This window comes from Monodelphis domestica, chromosome 4, assembly GCF_027887165.1.
Source record: "Monodelphis domestica isolate mMonDom1 chromosome 4, mMonDom1.pri, whole genome shotgun sequence".
Taxonomy (NCBI): domain Eukaryota; kingdom Metazoa; phylum Chordata; class Mammalia; order Didelphimorphia; family Didelphidae; genus Monodelphis; species Monodelphis domestica.
In genome coordinates this window covers 255,782,886-255,796,350 of record NC_077230.1, presented here as the reverse complement: position 1 = coordinate 255,796,350, position 13,465 = coordinate 255,782,886, and the positions used below count along the sequence as shown (strand labels likewise).

At 39.4% G+C, this 13,465-nt stretch overlaps 1 protein-coding gene across 3 annotated transcripts in view; it reads right to left on the bottom strand.

The window, feature by feature from the left end:
- Positions 1-3,201, bottom strand: part of PGR (progesterone receptor) — a 101,221-nt gene extending 98,020 nt beyond the window's left edge. For 2 of the 3 annotated variants that reach the window (XM_001362335.5, XM_007494950.3), the window contains exon 1: positions 682-3,199. In XM_001362335.5, coding sequence (XP_001362372.1) covers positions 682-2,369 — 1,688 coding nt within the window. In that variant the 5' untranslated portion in view covers positions 2,370-3,199. Of the gene's footprint in view, positions 1-681 lie in introns of all 3 variants that reach the window. The other variant, XM_007494951.2, reaches the window with a different exon arrangement.
- Between the last annotated feature and the right edge of the window lie 10,264 nt (positions 3,202-13,465).

Sequence of the window (13,465 nt, the reverse complement as noted above, 5' to 3'; positions counted from 1 at the left end):
TAGAAAACTAAATACTCCTTTTTTTAAGCATTTTTTTTCTTTCCTTTCTGGTGCGCTGCTTTTCACACCGCACTAATTCTATTCTAAGTGGAAACGGAAAATTTTCAAGTTCAAAACAACGAAAACGCTAGCAGCATTCCTGATTTCTCTACTTTCACTCAAAACTTAGCGGCTTCCGCCTGGAGCTGCCCAGATCAGACCCAGAAAGAGTGACGCGGCACATTTTTCGTGGGGCAATATGGGTCTGCAGATCCCAGCCGAGCTCTAAAGTTTCACTTAGGGCTTTCGAGACTCCAGGTTCCCTAAGCGCCTTCCCCTAACCTCCCGGTAATAGGTGGGGAGGAAAAGTCGGAGAAAAGGAGAAAGAAGGAAATACAAAAACAATCTTTTCTCTCTTCCTCACACACCCTTGCCCACGGTCCGGAAAAGCTCCTAAACCGTAACACGCAAGGGCAGGACTGAGGAGAGAGGCACGACTATTATGCCCGTTATCTTCCCCGAAAATGTGATGCAACCACAGGATTCCATCCTTTCTCCTCTCACCAGAGTTTTTCACCTTTCCTACCCCCCACTCACCCTCCACCCCACCGGGGACCCGGATTCTAGAACGTTATCCCAGGTAACCCCTCCCCCCCATCCCTCTCTCCTTGCCCCATCTCGCAACTCCTCCACCCCACTCACCTCAGATAGTTCAGATAGGGTGGGTAGACCTGTGGCAGACTCTCCTTCAGAACCGCCGCTTGGTAGCCCAGCTGCGGAAGCCCATTTAGCCCAAGCGGCTGGTAGAGTGCTGAGGCCGGGCCGGAGGTGGCCGAAGCTGAGGTGGAGGGCAAGCTGTCCCGCGTCAGGAGGCAGCCGGCTCCACTCGGCCCTTTGCAATGAAGGGGCCCGAAGGGACCCGACTGAGGCGGCGCCGTTTCGGCTTTGTAGAGGATGCACTCGAGGGTAGAGAGAGAGGCGGCCGCGGCCGCGGCGGCAGTCGCTGAAGTGGAGGAGGAGGAGGACAACGACGACGAAGACGACGCGGAGGAAGCGCTGACAGGGGCTGTGGCGGAGATTGCAGACAAGTCGCCGGGTCTGGACGTGGGCACCCGCGGTGGGGGCGGAGGCGGTAGCGGCTGTGGGGGCAGCTGCGGGCCTAGAGCATAATCTGGACCAGAGGCCGGATTGGACCCAGGCACCATGTAAGACCGAGGAGAGCGAGCAACACCGTCCCCACCTTCTTCCTCCTCTTTGATCTTCAGCGTGGGCGGCTGGAAATCTCCATACTGCGGGTATGTGTCTTCCTTGGGCTCTGCGTCTGGCTGGAAGGCGCAATCGGGAAAGTCACCTCCGGCTCCCGGGGTAGACGAGGAAGCGGGCGAATCCCGAGGCTGAGCGAAGGCGCCAGCGCTGTCCTCGTATCCCTCCACTTCCAGCAAGTGTCGGGTGCGGGCCGCCAGGAAGGCGGGGTTGATAGGCAGGATGGGCAGGTGGATGAAGTCCATCAGCGAGGTGGCCAGCGGGGAGCGCCCCGGCGCGGTCGAAGGCTCCTGATCGGCTGAGTGGCTGGGTCTGGGCGCCGAGAAGCGGAGATCTTCCCTCGGCACGGGAGGATCGTCTCCTACGGGCGGCAGGGCCGGGGCTGTAGCCATGGCCGCCGCACAGCCGCCACCTGCCAAGGCCCTGGACCTGCCCTTGGAGAGGTGCCCGGCGCAGTCCTCCGGCCCATCCTCGTCCCGCGGCGGCAGCAGCGCCGGCTTAGCGGCTACCTCGGGCCATTGGGGGCTGGCTACCAGCAGCGGCCGAATAAGGGGCGGCCCCCCGGGCGGGACCTTATGAGAGGCTGCAGTACCTGAAACTTCTCCGTCCTTGCTGGGCAGCCGGTTCATGAGCGGCGGCAGCGCCCCCTGGGATGAGAGGGCGGCCCCAGGGTCTTCAGGGAGCTCGGTGCCAAAGAGGCACCAGGGGGTGGCGACACAGGCGGGGGGGCTGGCGTGACTGTGTCCCGGCCCCGGGGGCGCCAGCAGCGTGTCCAGGACACTGTCCAGCAGCCCGCTGTCCTTATCTGGGGGTCTGGCGCTGCCACTTCTTCCTCCTCCGCCTCCTCTACCTGATCCCGCAGCTACTGCGGGATACGCGCTGTCTACCTCTGGTAGTTCTTGCTCGCCTTCCCCCTTCCCGTCCGGCAGCTCCTCTTCGTCCCTGCTTCTGGGGAAGAGCAATCCGTCCAAAGATATGGGGACCACCGGCGAGGTTTCCGAGTTCTGAACCGGTTGGAAAGGGTCTGGGTCTGGGTGATCCAAAAGTGGGATTTCAAGCTGGGACGGGGAAGGTACACCATCCGCCACGTGGGGAGTCCGGAGATCATTTGCCTTCAGCTCAGTCATGACGACCGGGACACCCCCTCCTCTCCTCCTCCCTCGCCCGTGGGGAGGAGGGAATGGAGACGAGAAGGGCGGGGGGGTGTCCGAGAGGAAGGGGAGGGAAAAAAAAAAGCTCACTTTGGCTTAGACCAGGGGATGGTCAATCTCCTAGGCTTAAAAAGGGCGGAAGCTGGTCACTCTTTACACTGATCCTCCATCCTCTGGGAAGGGGTGGAGGCTGGAGGTTTCTCCCAAGTTTGTAGGTTTGGGGAGCAAGAGTGGAGGACAGAGTTGTGGGGATATCTTTTTGTTAAAGTGGTTCCAGCGGAGAGAACTCAGGCTGCTCCTCTTTTGCCAGAAGGAGTTCTGGCGCGATTGATAAGACTCACACACAGCTCTAGCACTAAGTCTGGGCAAATCGTTAGGCTCCCTGAGGTCTCCCTTCCTCGGTTGCAAAGCCCATTCATAACCCAAACCGATGTATCTAAAATAGCATTCCGTCCCTTTTTCCCAGCTTCGTTTTGAACAGCAAGTCCTGGTGCGAGTCAAATCTGGCTACAGCAGGTAGCCCCGAGGACTTAAAAATAAAGTCACCTCCGCCCCCTCAGTGTTTGCTAGGTGCTCCTTTTTTTTTTCTTTCCGCCCTGACTGATTTAAGAGCAGAAGTGACTTCGCTCTAAATTCCGAGGGGCCGCAACCTTTGCGGTTCCCGCAGGTAATCCAAACGTTTAGGATGAATAGTAACAGGAGCTTCACTCAATTGTGTTCGCCGCTCGTCAGTTGAAATCCCTCTCCAACAGGACAGAGTGATTGGAATATATTCTGTCCCGAAGTGGAGTCTTGTAACACTGGGCAGAATAAAACTGGAATCGAATCAACCTGGAGTAGTAGCCCCAGCCTTCCCATTTGTTGCAGCAATCTGGCTCCCTACGTCTGGCCCCGCCTTAAGGTCCTTCCCACCAACCAATTATGGGAGAGCTCACTGTCTCTCAATTCATACCCAGACATCTTCCAGTTTGGGATACAGGAGGCATTATCTTCACTCAGTGGAGTAGGATGAGCAAGCTACAAGGTATAAAAGACAGGATCTTTACAGATATCTGCTCTGATGTAGTGACAAATGAGAATTTCCCCATTCCTTATAAATCAGAACAAGAATGAATAAATACAATTTCTCTTGAATCTTAATTATACTACTGTGACAGACACAAATAGTTGAAATTTACAGAGTAAGATATTGGGAATTTACAGTACTGGACAGAAAGCTCTATTTAGTATTCTTAGTTGAGGACTCTTGGTTTTAAAACTCAAAAATAATTTCCTCCTTCACTCACACCAAAGTTTCTATACAGCTGGACCATTTCCATTTACTTTTGTCTGAGGCAGCAAGATATCCTTCCCCCCAATGCTCATTTTCTGTGCAATGGGAGAAGAGGAAGTGTCAGTGGAATTTGGAAAAGAAAGATAAATAATGATATCTTCTCTCTTAGCTCCAGTTTCTTTGTTTGTAATGTTGGGACTATAACATAAAATATCAATTTCAAAGGGAAATTGTAATGGAAATTACTTTGTAAACTATAAAACAATATATATGTGAGGAGTTGTTATTGTATTTTCTAATTTTGCAGTGAGGGTTTAAATTCTGGTTGTCATGCTCATATTTACCCATCCTTAATTAATACATTCCAAAATTTTGAGCTGTACTTGAAGGAAATTTTGCTTTTATGTCTAATCTTTGTTCTGCCAGGCTAGTAGTCATCCTGGGCTTTTCCTTTTGTCTCACCCCACATATCCATTCATTCAGTTGATAAATTATATTGCCTTTGTCATTATAATATATTTTTCATTTCCCTGTTTTGTGCCACTTACATACCTTAGTTCAAGCCCTTATCATCTTTTGACTAAACTGTATTACAGTATCTTTCTAATTGGACTCACAACTTTTGGTCTCTCCTACCTCAAATTCCCCCCTTCCTCCATATAGAGAGTTGCTCAGTTGATCTCAGTATATCACTGATTATATCACTTTCCTAAAGAAATCACCACTCAAGTGATTGACTCTTCCCCATGGGATAAAATATAAACTCCCTTTGTTTGTTTTTTAAAGTCCTTTATGATTTGGATCCAGCCTTTCTTTCTAGGATTATTTCCTTCATAAACTCCACTTTCCAACCAAACTGGCCTCCTTGTTGTTCCCTGCAAATGGCATTCTATTTCTTGCTTGATCCTTTGTGTAGGCTATATCTATGCCTGACTAAAATCTAAAACCTTTGCTGGACCACAGGGACTAGAACACTATATCAAACCATCTCTAAGTTCATGTAAATTTTTAACTTAAAAAGCTTTTTTTTTTTTAAAGAAAATAAATGAACAAGCTAAGACCCAAAGAGGTCAGGCAATTCCCGCAAGGTTGGGGAAGGAGGATAATGTATATTCATAAATAACTGTAATAATGCAAGGTAGGTAACATAAGGTAAGTGCTGTATAAAGATTCTGTGATTGAGTCAGTGGCAAAATTCCGGCTCTTAGGTTCCCCCCCACCCCACTATATCACACAATTTTCTTAGTAGTTGGAAAAACTCATTAAAACATGACTAAAAACGTCAACAAAGTTACAAATAGTCCAAATGAGGAAAGAAAGCATGCTTATTTAGCCTTGGGAGCAGAAATTTAAAAGACAATGTCTTTACATACATGACGATACTTGGAAAATTTAAAGGGATATATAATCATGTCTTCAAACAGACAAATAATCATGCAGAAGGAATAGTCTTGTTCTGTAATGCTATTGACTAAACCTAGGATCAGTGGATAGCAGTTCTGGAGGAAGGAAGATTTTGAGTCACTATAACAATACTTTGTAACAATTGGTGCTGACAATGGAATGTCTGTAGGTAATATGACAAGCTCCTTATCACTGCAGATATTCAAGAAGAGTCAGAATTCAGATACACTACAGAAAAAAATTCTTGCGTTGAGCAATATTCATGCATTTGAGGGAAACCAGTATTCTAAAAATTATATAAATCTGTGACTGGCAATGTATTCTAATCAAAGAATCTCATATCAGTCCTTTCCAACATGAAGGTATGAATGAAAATTGATGGTATTACAATCGTTTTGAATGAATGAAAAAAAGCATTTATTAAGCACTTCTGAATTTAATATATATATATATATATATATATATATATATACAAACATGTGCAAGCATTGTAACAAATTCTGGATATACAAATACAAAAGAAAAGACAGTCTCTTATCTCAAAGAATCTACATTCCAGAATTAGATATTGAGGTGACAGTGATGCAGTATTTCTATAGGGGAATATAGCTTGGAGTAAAGTGAATCAAGACTAGAGTTATGCAGAGATATAATGGGCCACATGAAGCAGAACTAAGACTGTTCCAGACAGCAAATCAGTTGTCAGGAAGATGGCTAAGGAGTAAAGGAAAGTAAAAATAGTTGGTAATTGTAATCAGTGCATGAGCACCTACTTTGCAGAATACCAGTTAAAAAGAATTGTGAAAGATTTGTAGTATCACTAACTAATAATCTAATCTTTCAGTATATATATCATAATTTGAGATTTTGATGTACTTATTGATAGTGATGTAAAGCAAAGGTGTTAAATTCCCTTGCAGGTAAGAACCAATTAAACTGTAATTCCAGTTCTTTACCACCAAAAAAAGAGCTGCTACAAATATTTTTGTAAAAGTAGGTCCTATAATTAATCTCTTTGGGATATAGACCCATTAGTGGTACTGCTGGGTCAAAGGGTAAGCACAATTATATGACTGCTAGATTACATTTTGACATATTTTCCTTGACATAATTCTAGGGCACAGATTTATGTAAATTATTATTCTAGGACTCATTTAAATTTTTTCTAAGGTATTGATGAAAAAATTTAAAGAAATGTTGTGATGTTGCACCTACTTATACTGTGTATTTTACTTTCAAAGGCTTGGATGAAGAAACATTTTGTTTGAAATCCACAAACTACTTTTAGTATGGAACACAAACTATATATGACTTCTTTTGATCATTTCTTTGAAACAAATGAATACAAAAACGCAGAGACAGAAGGAAAAATGATGGAACAAATTAAAAAAAACAACAAGATTAAAGTAGTTTAACTTGGCAAATAGGAAGCTCTTAAATGCTTTTATGTATTTATTTTTGTACATTTAGTTTATACATTTATTCATTCAGTTAAATTATATTAAATTTATAGATAGTTTTAAATTTTTTAATCTTTAAAATTAATTTGACCCTCCCAGTTGCTTACACTGGGAAATTTTTTTAAATCCCTGAAAAATAAATCTCTTAATATGTAGCTACATGCATCCAGCAAAACAAATTCCTACATTGACCATGTCTGAAAATGTATATTTATCTCTGCATGTTAAGTTCATTGTCTTTCTGTCAGGAAGTGATGGGCCTATTCTTTATGTCCATTTTTTTGGATATGTGTACTTTCATTGATCAAAGTTCTAAAGAAAATGATATGTATCATTTTCCCTCCAGTTATGGATTTCTACTGATTTTAACTATTACTGCTAATGATAGCCAGCATTTATATTGTGCCTACTATGTGACAGGTCCTGTGCTATTATACACTTTACAAATATCATATAATTTAATCTTTACAATAATCTTAGGACTAGGTTTTGATTCTCACAAAATCCTGGGAAATAAATGCTATTAATTAAAAAAATCTGGTTAGACATATGCTTTATTTTTATTTTTATTTTTTATTCAAAGATATTTTATTTTCCCAATTACATGTATCATAATTTTCAACATATGTTTTCCAAAATTATATTATTCAAACCATCTTCTTCCCTGTCCCCATTCAGGAATGGTAAGCAATTTGAGCTTACATATGTTATTATGTAAAATACACTTCCATATTGGTCATTGTTGTAAGAGCATACGGATACAAAACCTAAACCCCAAAGTAAAACCATAAATAAACTGATATGAGAATATGCTTTGATCTACATCTCACTCCAACAGTTCTTTCTCTGGAAGTGGATAACATTCCTACTCACAAATCCTTCAGAACTGTCCTGAATCATTACATTACTGAGGGTAGTAAAGTCTTTCACAGATGATCATCATGTACTATTGCTGTTAATATGTACAATGTTCTCCTGGTTCTGCTTATTTTTGCTCTGTTTCAGTTCATGTAGGCCTTTCCAGCTTTTTCTGAAATCATTCTACTTATCATTTCTTATAGGACAATACTATTCCATCACCAACATGTACCACAATTGGTTTAACCATTCCTCAATTGATAGGCATCCCCTCATTTTCCAATTCTTTGCCACCACAAAAAGAACTGCTAGAAATATTTTTTTACTAGTATGTTCTTTCCACTTCTTTATGATCTCTTTGGGATACAGACTCAGTAGTGGAGGATTTATGGCCCTTTGGGCATAGTTCCAAATTGTTCTCTAGAATGGTTCAATCAGTTCACAATTCCAACAACAATGCATTAGTGTCCCAATTTTGTCATATCCCTTCCAACTTTTATCATTTTCCTTTACTGTCATATTGGCCAATCTGATAGTTATAAGAGTTAATTTTCATTTCTCTAACCAAGAATGATTTAGAACATTTTTGCATATGATTATTAATAGCTTTGATTTCTTCATCTGAAAATTGTTCATATCCTTAAGCCATTTGTCAATTGGAGAATGACTTATTCTTATAAATTTGACTTGCTTCTATATTTACTTGAGAAATGAGATTATTACCAGAAAACTTTTTTGTAAAAAATTTTCCCAGTTTGTTGTTTCTCTTCTAATCTGGGTCACATTGTTTTTGTTTGTACAAATCCTTTTTAATTTAATCTAATAAAAATTATCCATTTTGCATTTTATAATGTTCTCTGTCTCTTTTTGGTCAAAAATTCTTCCCTTCTCCAAAGATCTGTCAGGTGAACTATTCTATATTCACCTAACTTACTTATGGTATCCCTCTATATCTAAATCATAAGCACATTTTGACCTTATGTTGGTATATGTAGTGTGAGATATTGGTCTGTACCTAGTTTCTGCCATACTGTTTTCCAATTTCACCAGTAGTTTTTGTTAAATAGTGAGTTCTTATCCAAGAAGTTGGGGTCTTTCAGTTTTTCAAATATTGGGTTGCTAAGGTCATTTACCCCTTTATATTGTGTATCAAATGTATTCTATTTCTTAGACAATATCATATTCTTTTAGTGATTACTGCTTTATAGCACAGTTTGAAATCTGGCACTACTAGGCCACTTTCCTTCACACTTTTTTTTCTCTAATTTTCATGTTTTTTTGTCCTTTTGTTCTTCCAGATGAGTTTTGTGATTATTTTTTCTAGTTCTACAAAATAATTTTTTGGTAGTGTGACTGGGATATGTGGAAAGGAAACAAGACTGACAGTTTGTGGGGGAAGGGGCCAACTGGTAGTGGCAGTTGGGTCTTGTGACTAGCACTCCCTTCCTGGGGGTGGGGGGGTCTGGTTTCCTGGGGTTGGAGGAGAGAGGAGCTTGTTCAGCCCAGTCTGGAGTGGCATGCTCTTCTTGGTTCAGCCGGAAGACACAGGCTTCTAAAGGTTAGAATTGTTCTTGTTTGCTTTCTGTCTATTGCTAAGATTCTGAATTAGAACAACCCTCCGCCAGCCTCTAGGGCCTGGCCCTATACTCTGAAGCTAAGGAAAAACTCCAATTCCAACTGGATTATTAAACTTTATATTACTTAAATTCGCAGTCAGATAAGTGGACTATCTTTACTGATCATAGAGGGAGCTGAACTTCAGTTTCAATCATTCAAAGACAAACCGTTCTTATTGGACCCCTGCTGTTTCCTCTCAGCAGGGGCATCTCCCTCCCTTGCCTCACCAAGAAATATTCCCTCTCTCCCTTTAACTCCTCCTTACCCCTATACAAACCTCCCATTATCCCCTTGTTTTCCAAATCCTATTTCCTTTCCCAATAAATATTACAGATAGCACTGAATAAGTAAAGTAATTTAGGTAGAGTTATTATTTTTATTATATTAGATCAGTCTACATATGAGCAGTGAATATTTTTACAGTTGTTTAGATCTGACTTTATTTGTGAGAAAAGTATTTTGTAAATTGTGTTCATTTAATTCCTGTGTTTGTCCTGGCAAGTAGATTCCCATGTATTTGATATTGTCTAGAGTTATTTTAAATGGAATTTCTCTTTCTATCTCTTGCTGCTGTACTTTCTTGGTAAAATATATAATACTGGTGATTTATATACATTTGTTTTGTATCCTGCAACTTCACTAAAGTTATTATTTCAGCTAGTTTTTTAGCTGATTCTTTAAGATTCCCTAAGTGTACCATCATATCATTTGCAAAGAGTGATAGTTTAATCTCCTCATTGCCCGCTTTAATTCTTTGAATTTCTTTTTCTTTTCTTATTACTATCAGCATTTCTAGTACAATATTAAATAATAGTGATGATCATGGGCATCCTTGATTCACACCTAATTTTATTGGGAAGGCTTCTAAGATCCCCATTACAAATAATACTTGCTAATGGTTTTAGGTAGATACTACTTAGCAATTTAAGGAATGCCCCATATATCCATATGCTTTCTAATGTTTTTAATAGGAATGGGTGTTGCATTTTGTCAAAGGCTCTTTCTGCATTTGTTGAAATAATCATGAGATTTCTGTTCATTTTGTTATTGATATATTGAATTATGCTGATAGTTTTCCTAATATTAAACCAGTCCTGAATTCCTGATATAAATTCCCCTCAACATAATGAATGATCCAATATATTGCTGTGGTCTCCTTGCTAATATTTAATTTAAAATTTTTGCATCTATATTCATTAATGAAATTGACCTATACTTTTCTTTCCCTACTTTTGCTCTTCCTAGCTTAGATAACAATACCAATATTTGTGTCACAAAAGGAATTTGGTAGGATTTTTTTTCTCTGCCTATTTCCCCAAATCATTTGCATAGTTTGGGATTACTTGTTCTTTAAATGTTTGATAAAATTCACTTGTGAATCCATTTGGCCCTGAGACATTTTCTTAGGGAGTTTATTGATGATTTATTTAATTTCTTTTACTTATATGGGAATATTTATTCTATTTTGTTAATCTGGTCAATTTATATTTTTACTCATATTCATACATTTTACTTAGAGTGTTGGATTTATTGGCATATAGTTAGGCAAAAAAACTCCCAATGATTGTTTTAGTTTTCTCTTCATTGCTGGTGAATTCATTCTTTTCATTTTTTATTATGATTATTTGACTCTCTTCTTTCTTTTTTTAGTCAAATTAAACAATGCTCTATTTTATTTGTTTATTCATAAAACCAACTTCTGGTCTTATTTATTAATTCAATGGTTTTGTCACCTTCTCCTTTAATTTTTTAAGATTTCCAATTTAATCTTTAATGGGGGGTATTAAATTTGTTTTTCTGTATTATTTTTGGGGGGTTGCATGCCCAATTCATTGATCTACTTCTTTCTCTATTTTATTGAAGTAAATGTTTAGAGATATAAAATTTCCACTAACTACTGCTTTGGTTTGATTCCACAAATTCTGATATATTGTTTTCTCATTGTCATTCTCCTTGATGAAATTATTGATTGTTTCTATAATGTTTTCTTTGACCCACACCTTTTTATCTATCATTAGATTATTTGGTTTTTAATTAATTTTTTATTTGCCTTTCTATGGACCCCTATTGAGCATAATTTTTATTGTGTTAGAATCTAAAAATGATGCATTTACTAATTCTGCTTTTCTACATTTGGTTTTGAAGTTTTTAAGCCTTAAAACATGGTCATGTTTTAATTGTGTAGGTACATGTGTAGGTACAATGTACTGTTGAAAAGAAGGTAGATTCCTTTCCATTCCCGTTTACCTTTTTCCAAAGATCAATTAGTTCTAACTTTTCTAAAATTTCATTCACTTCCTTCACCTCTTTCTTTCTTTCTTTCTTTCTTTTTTTTTTTTTTTGTTAAATTTATCTATATCTGAAAGAGGAAAGTTGAGTTCCCATACTAGTATTTTTTTAATGTCTGTATCCTCCTGAAGGTCATTTAACTTCTTTAAAAATTTTATGGCTATACCTTATTGAATCCCCTTAATTTTCTCTTTCTTGTTTACCTTTTTAAGCTTCTCTTGTGGCTTATTTTTAAACATCAAAATTTCTGTTTAGATTTGGTGTTTTCATCAAGAATGCTTGGGAATCTATTTTATTAGATGACCATTTCCCCCCTGAAAAAATTATATTCATTTCTGCTAGGTAAGTGATTCTGGATTGTTAACCTACATTTTTTGCCTTTGCAGTATTTTCTCTTTGGCTTGCGTGTTCTTGAGTTTAGGTATAGTATTAATAGGAGTTGGTGTTTTTAGGAATTTATTTTTAGAGATGATCAGTGCATTTTTTCAATTTCTATTTCATCCTCTTTTTCAAGAATATCATGACAATTTTGGGGGAATAATTTCTTGTATTATAATGTCTAGGCTTTTTTTTAATGCTGCCTTTCAAGTAATTTCACAATTCTTAAATCATCTCTTCTGGATCTATTTTCCAGGTCAATTATTTTTTCAATAAGATATTTCACATTTGTTTCTGTATTTTTCCTTTCTTTTGATTTTGTTTGTTTTTTCATGTTTCATGAAATCATTAGCTTCTAGTTGTATAATTCTAATTTTTAAGTAATGATTTCCTTTTGTGAACTTTTGAACCTTCTTTCCCATTTGGCCAATTCTACTGTTAAAGATGTTATTTTCTTCTTCAATTGTTTTTATTTCTCTTTCCCATTTTTCCTCTGCCTTTCTTAATTGATTCTTGAAATCCCTTTTTTTAGCAGTACCAGAGCTTGACACCAATTCATATTTTTCTTTGAAGTTTTGCATGCTTTTGCTTTGCTTTCACTGTCCCATTCTGTGTCTGTGCCATGTTCTTATTTGTCACCATAAAAATTTTCTATGGTTAGGTTTTTTTTTTAACTTTAATTTTTGCTCATTTTATCAATCTTTTTTTTTTAACTTTTACTTTTATCTTGAAGGTGGGTTCTGTTCATAGGATAGAGAATACACTCTCTTAAACTTCAGTTTTTCCTTATAGTCATCTTTAGTTCTGTTTCTGGGTTTATGCAAGTTTCAGTTCTTCCAAGATACCCATAGGCTGGGAGCTCTTAAAGACACCTCCAAGTGCTGATTCAACCATCTATGGAACTTCTGAAGGCTTGCAGAGCTCAGAGGATTATGAACTACTCTGTCCTGGGACTCAGGATTTAGCCTTTTGTTTGGGTAGGAGTTTTTCATCTGACTCTGGACTTTATCAGATCAGGTACACTAGGGACTGCCTTGTACTGGTGCTTGTAGCTTAGTCTTGATCTTGGGTAGGGGTTTTGGGCCTCCATCTGGGCTTACACAGGCCAGGTATGCTCTGCAGATTTCCTGGCAATGGAATTCAGGATCTCACTATAGGGCTAGGAAAGAGTTCTGGGCCTTAGGTTCACACCAGCTAGGCATGTTGCTAGCTGCCTTGCACTGGGGCTTGCGGTCTCAGTTTTGTCTGAGGCAGAGGCTCAGAGCCTCCTTCTGGGCCTGTACAAGCCAGACACACCATGGACTACCTTTTTTGGGATATCACTAAAATGTTGGGCTAGGGCTTAGAATTTTAAGGAGTGGGCATGGGGTTGCACTGCTTTTGGCTTAGGCAAGGTCTCAGTCTTGACATTGGCTTGGGCCCAGTTTCAGATCATGGAGCAATAGATGTGGGGTGGGGACTCTTGCTTTTGGTTTGCACAATTACTCCTTGGTAGAGCCTTGCTATGAGCTATTCTCCCTTCTCACCCTAGTGAACATGACCCTTTCTGCTTAACTTTCAAGTTGTTTTCTATAGGAAAGTTGCTTTACTCTGTCCTCTTGTTGGTCCATTCATTCCAGTATTTGTTTTGAAGTGTTATTTTAAAGTTGGCTGGAGAGGATTCTCAAAATAGTTCAAGCTTTCCCTGATTCTACTCCACCATTAATAAGTCCCATTTTTTAGTTGCTAAAACTGTAGGAAATAAAGCTTAAGTGATTTGCAAAGGGTTATAAAGATATTAAGGGTCTAAGGTA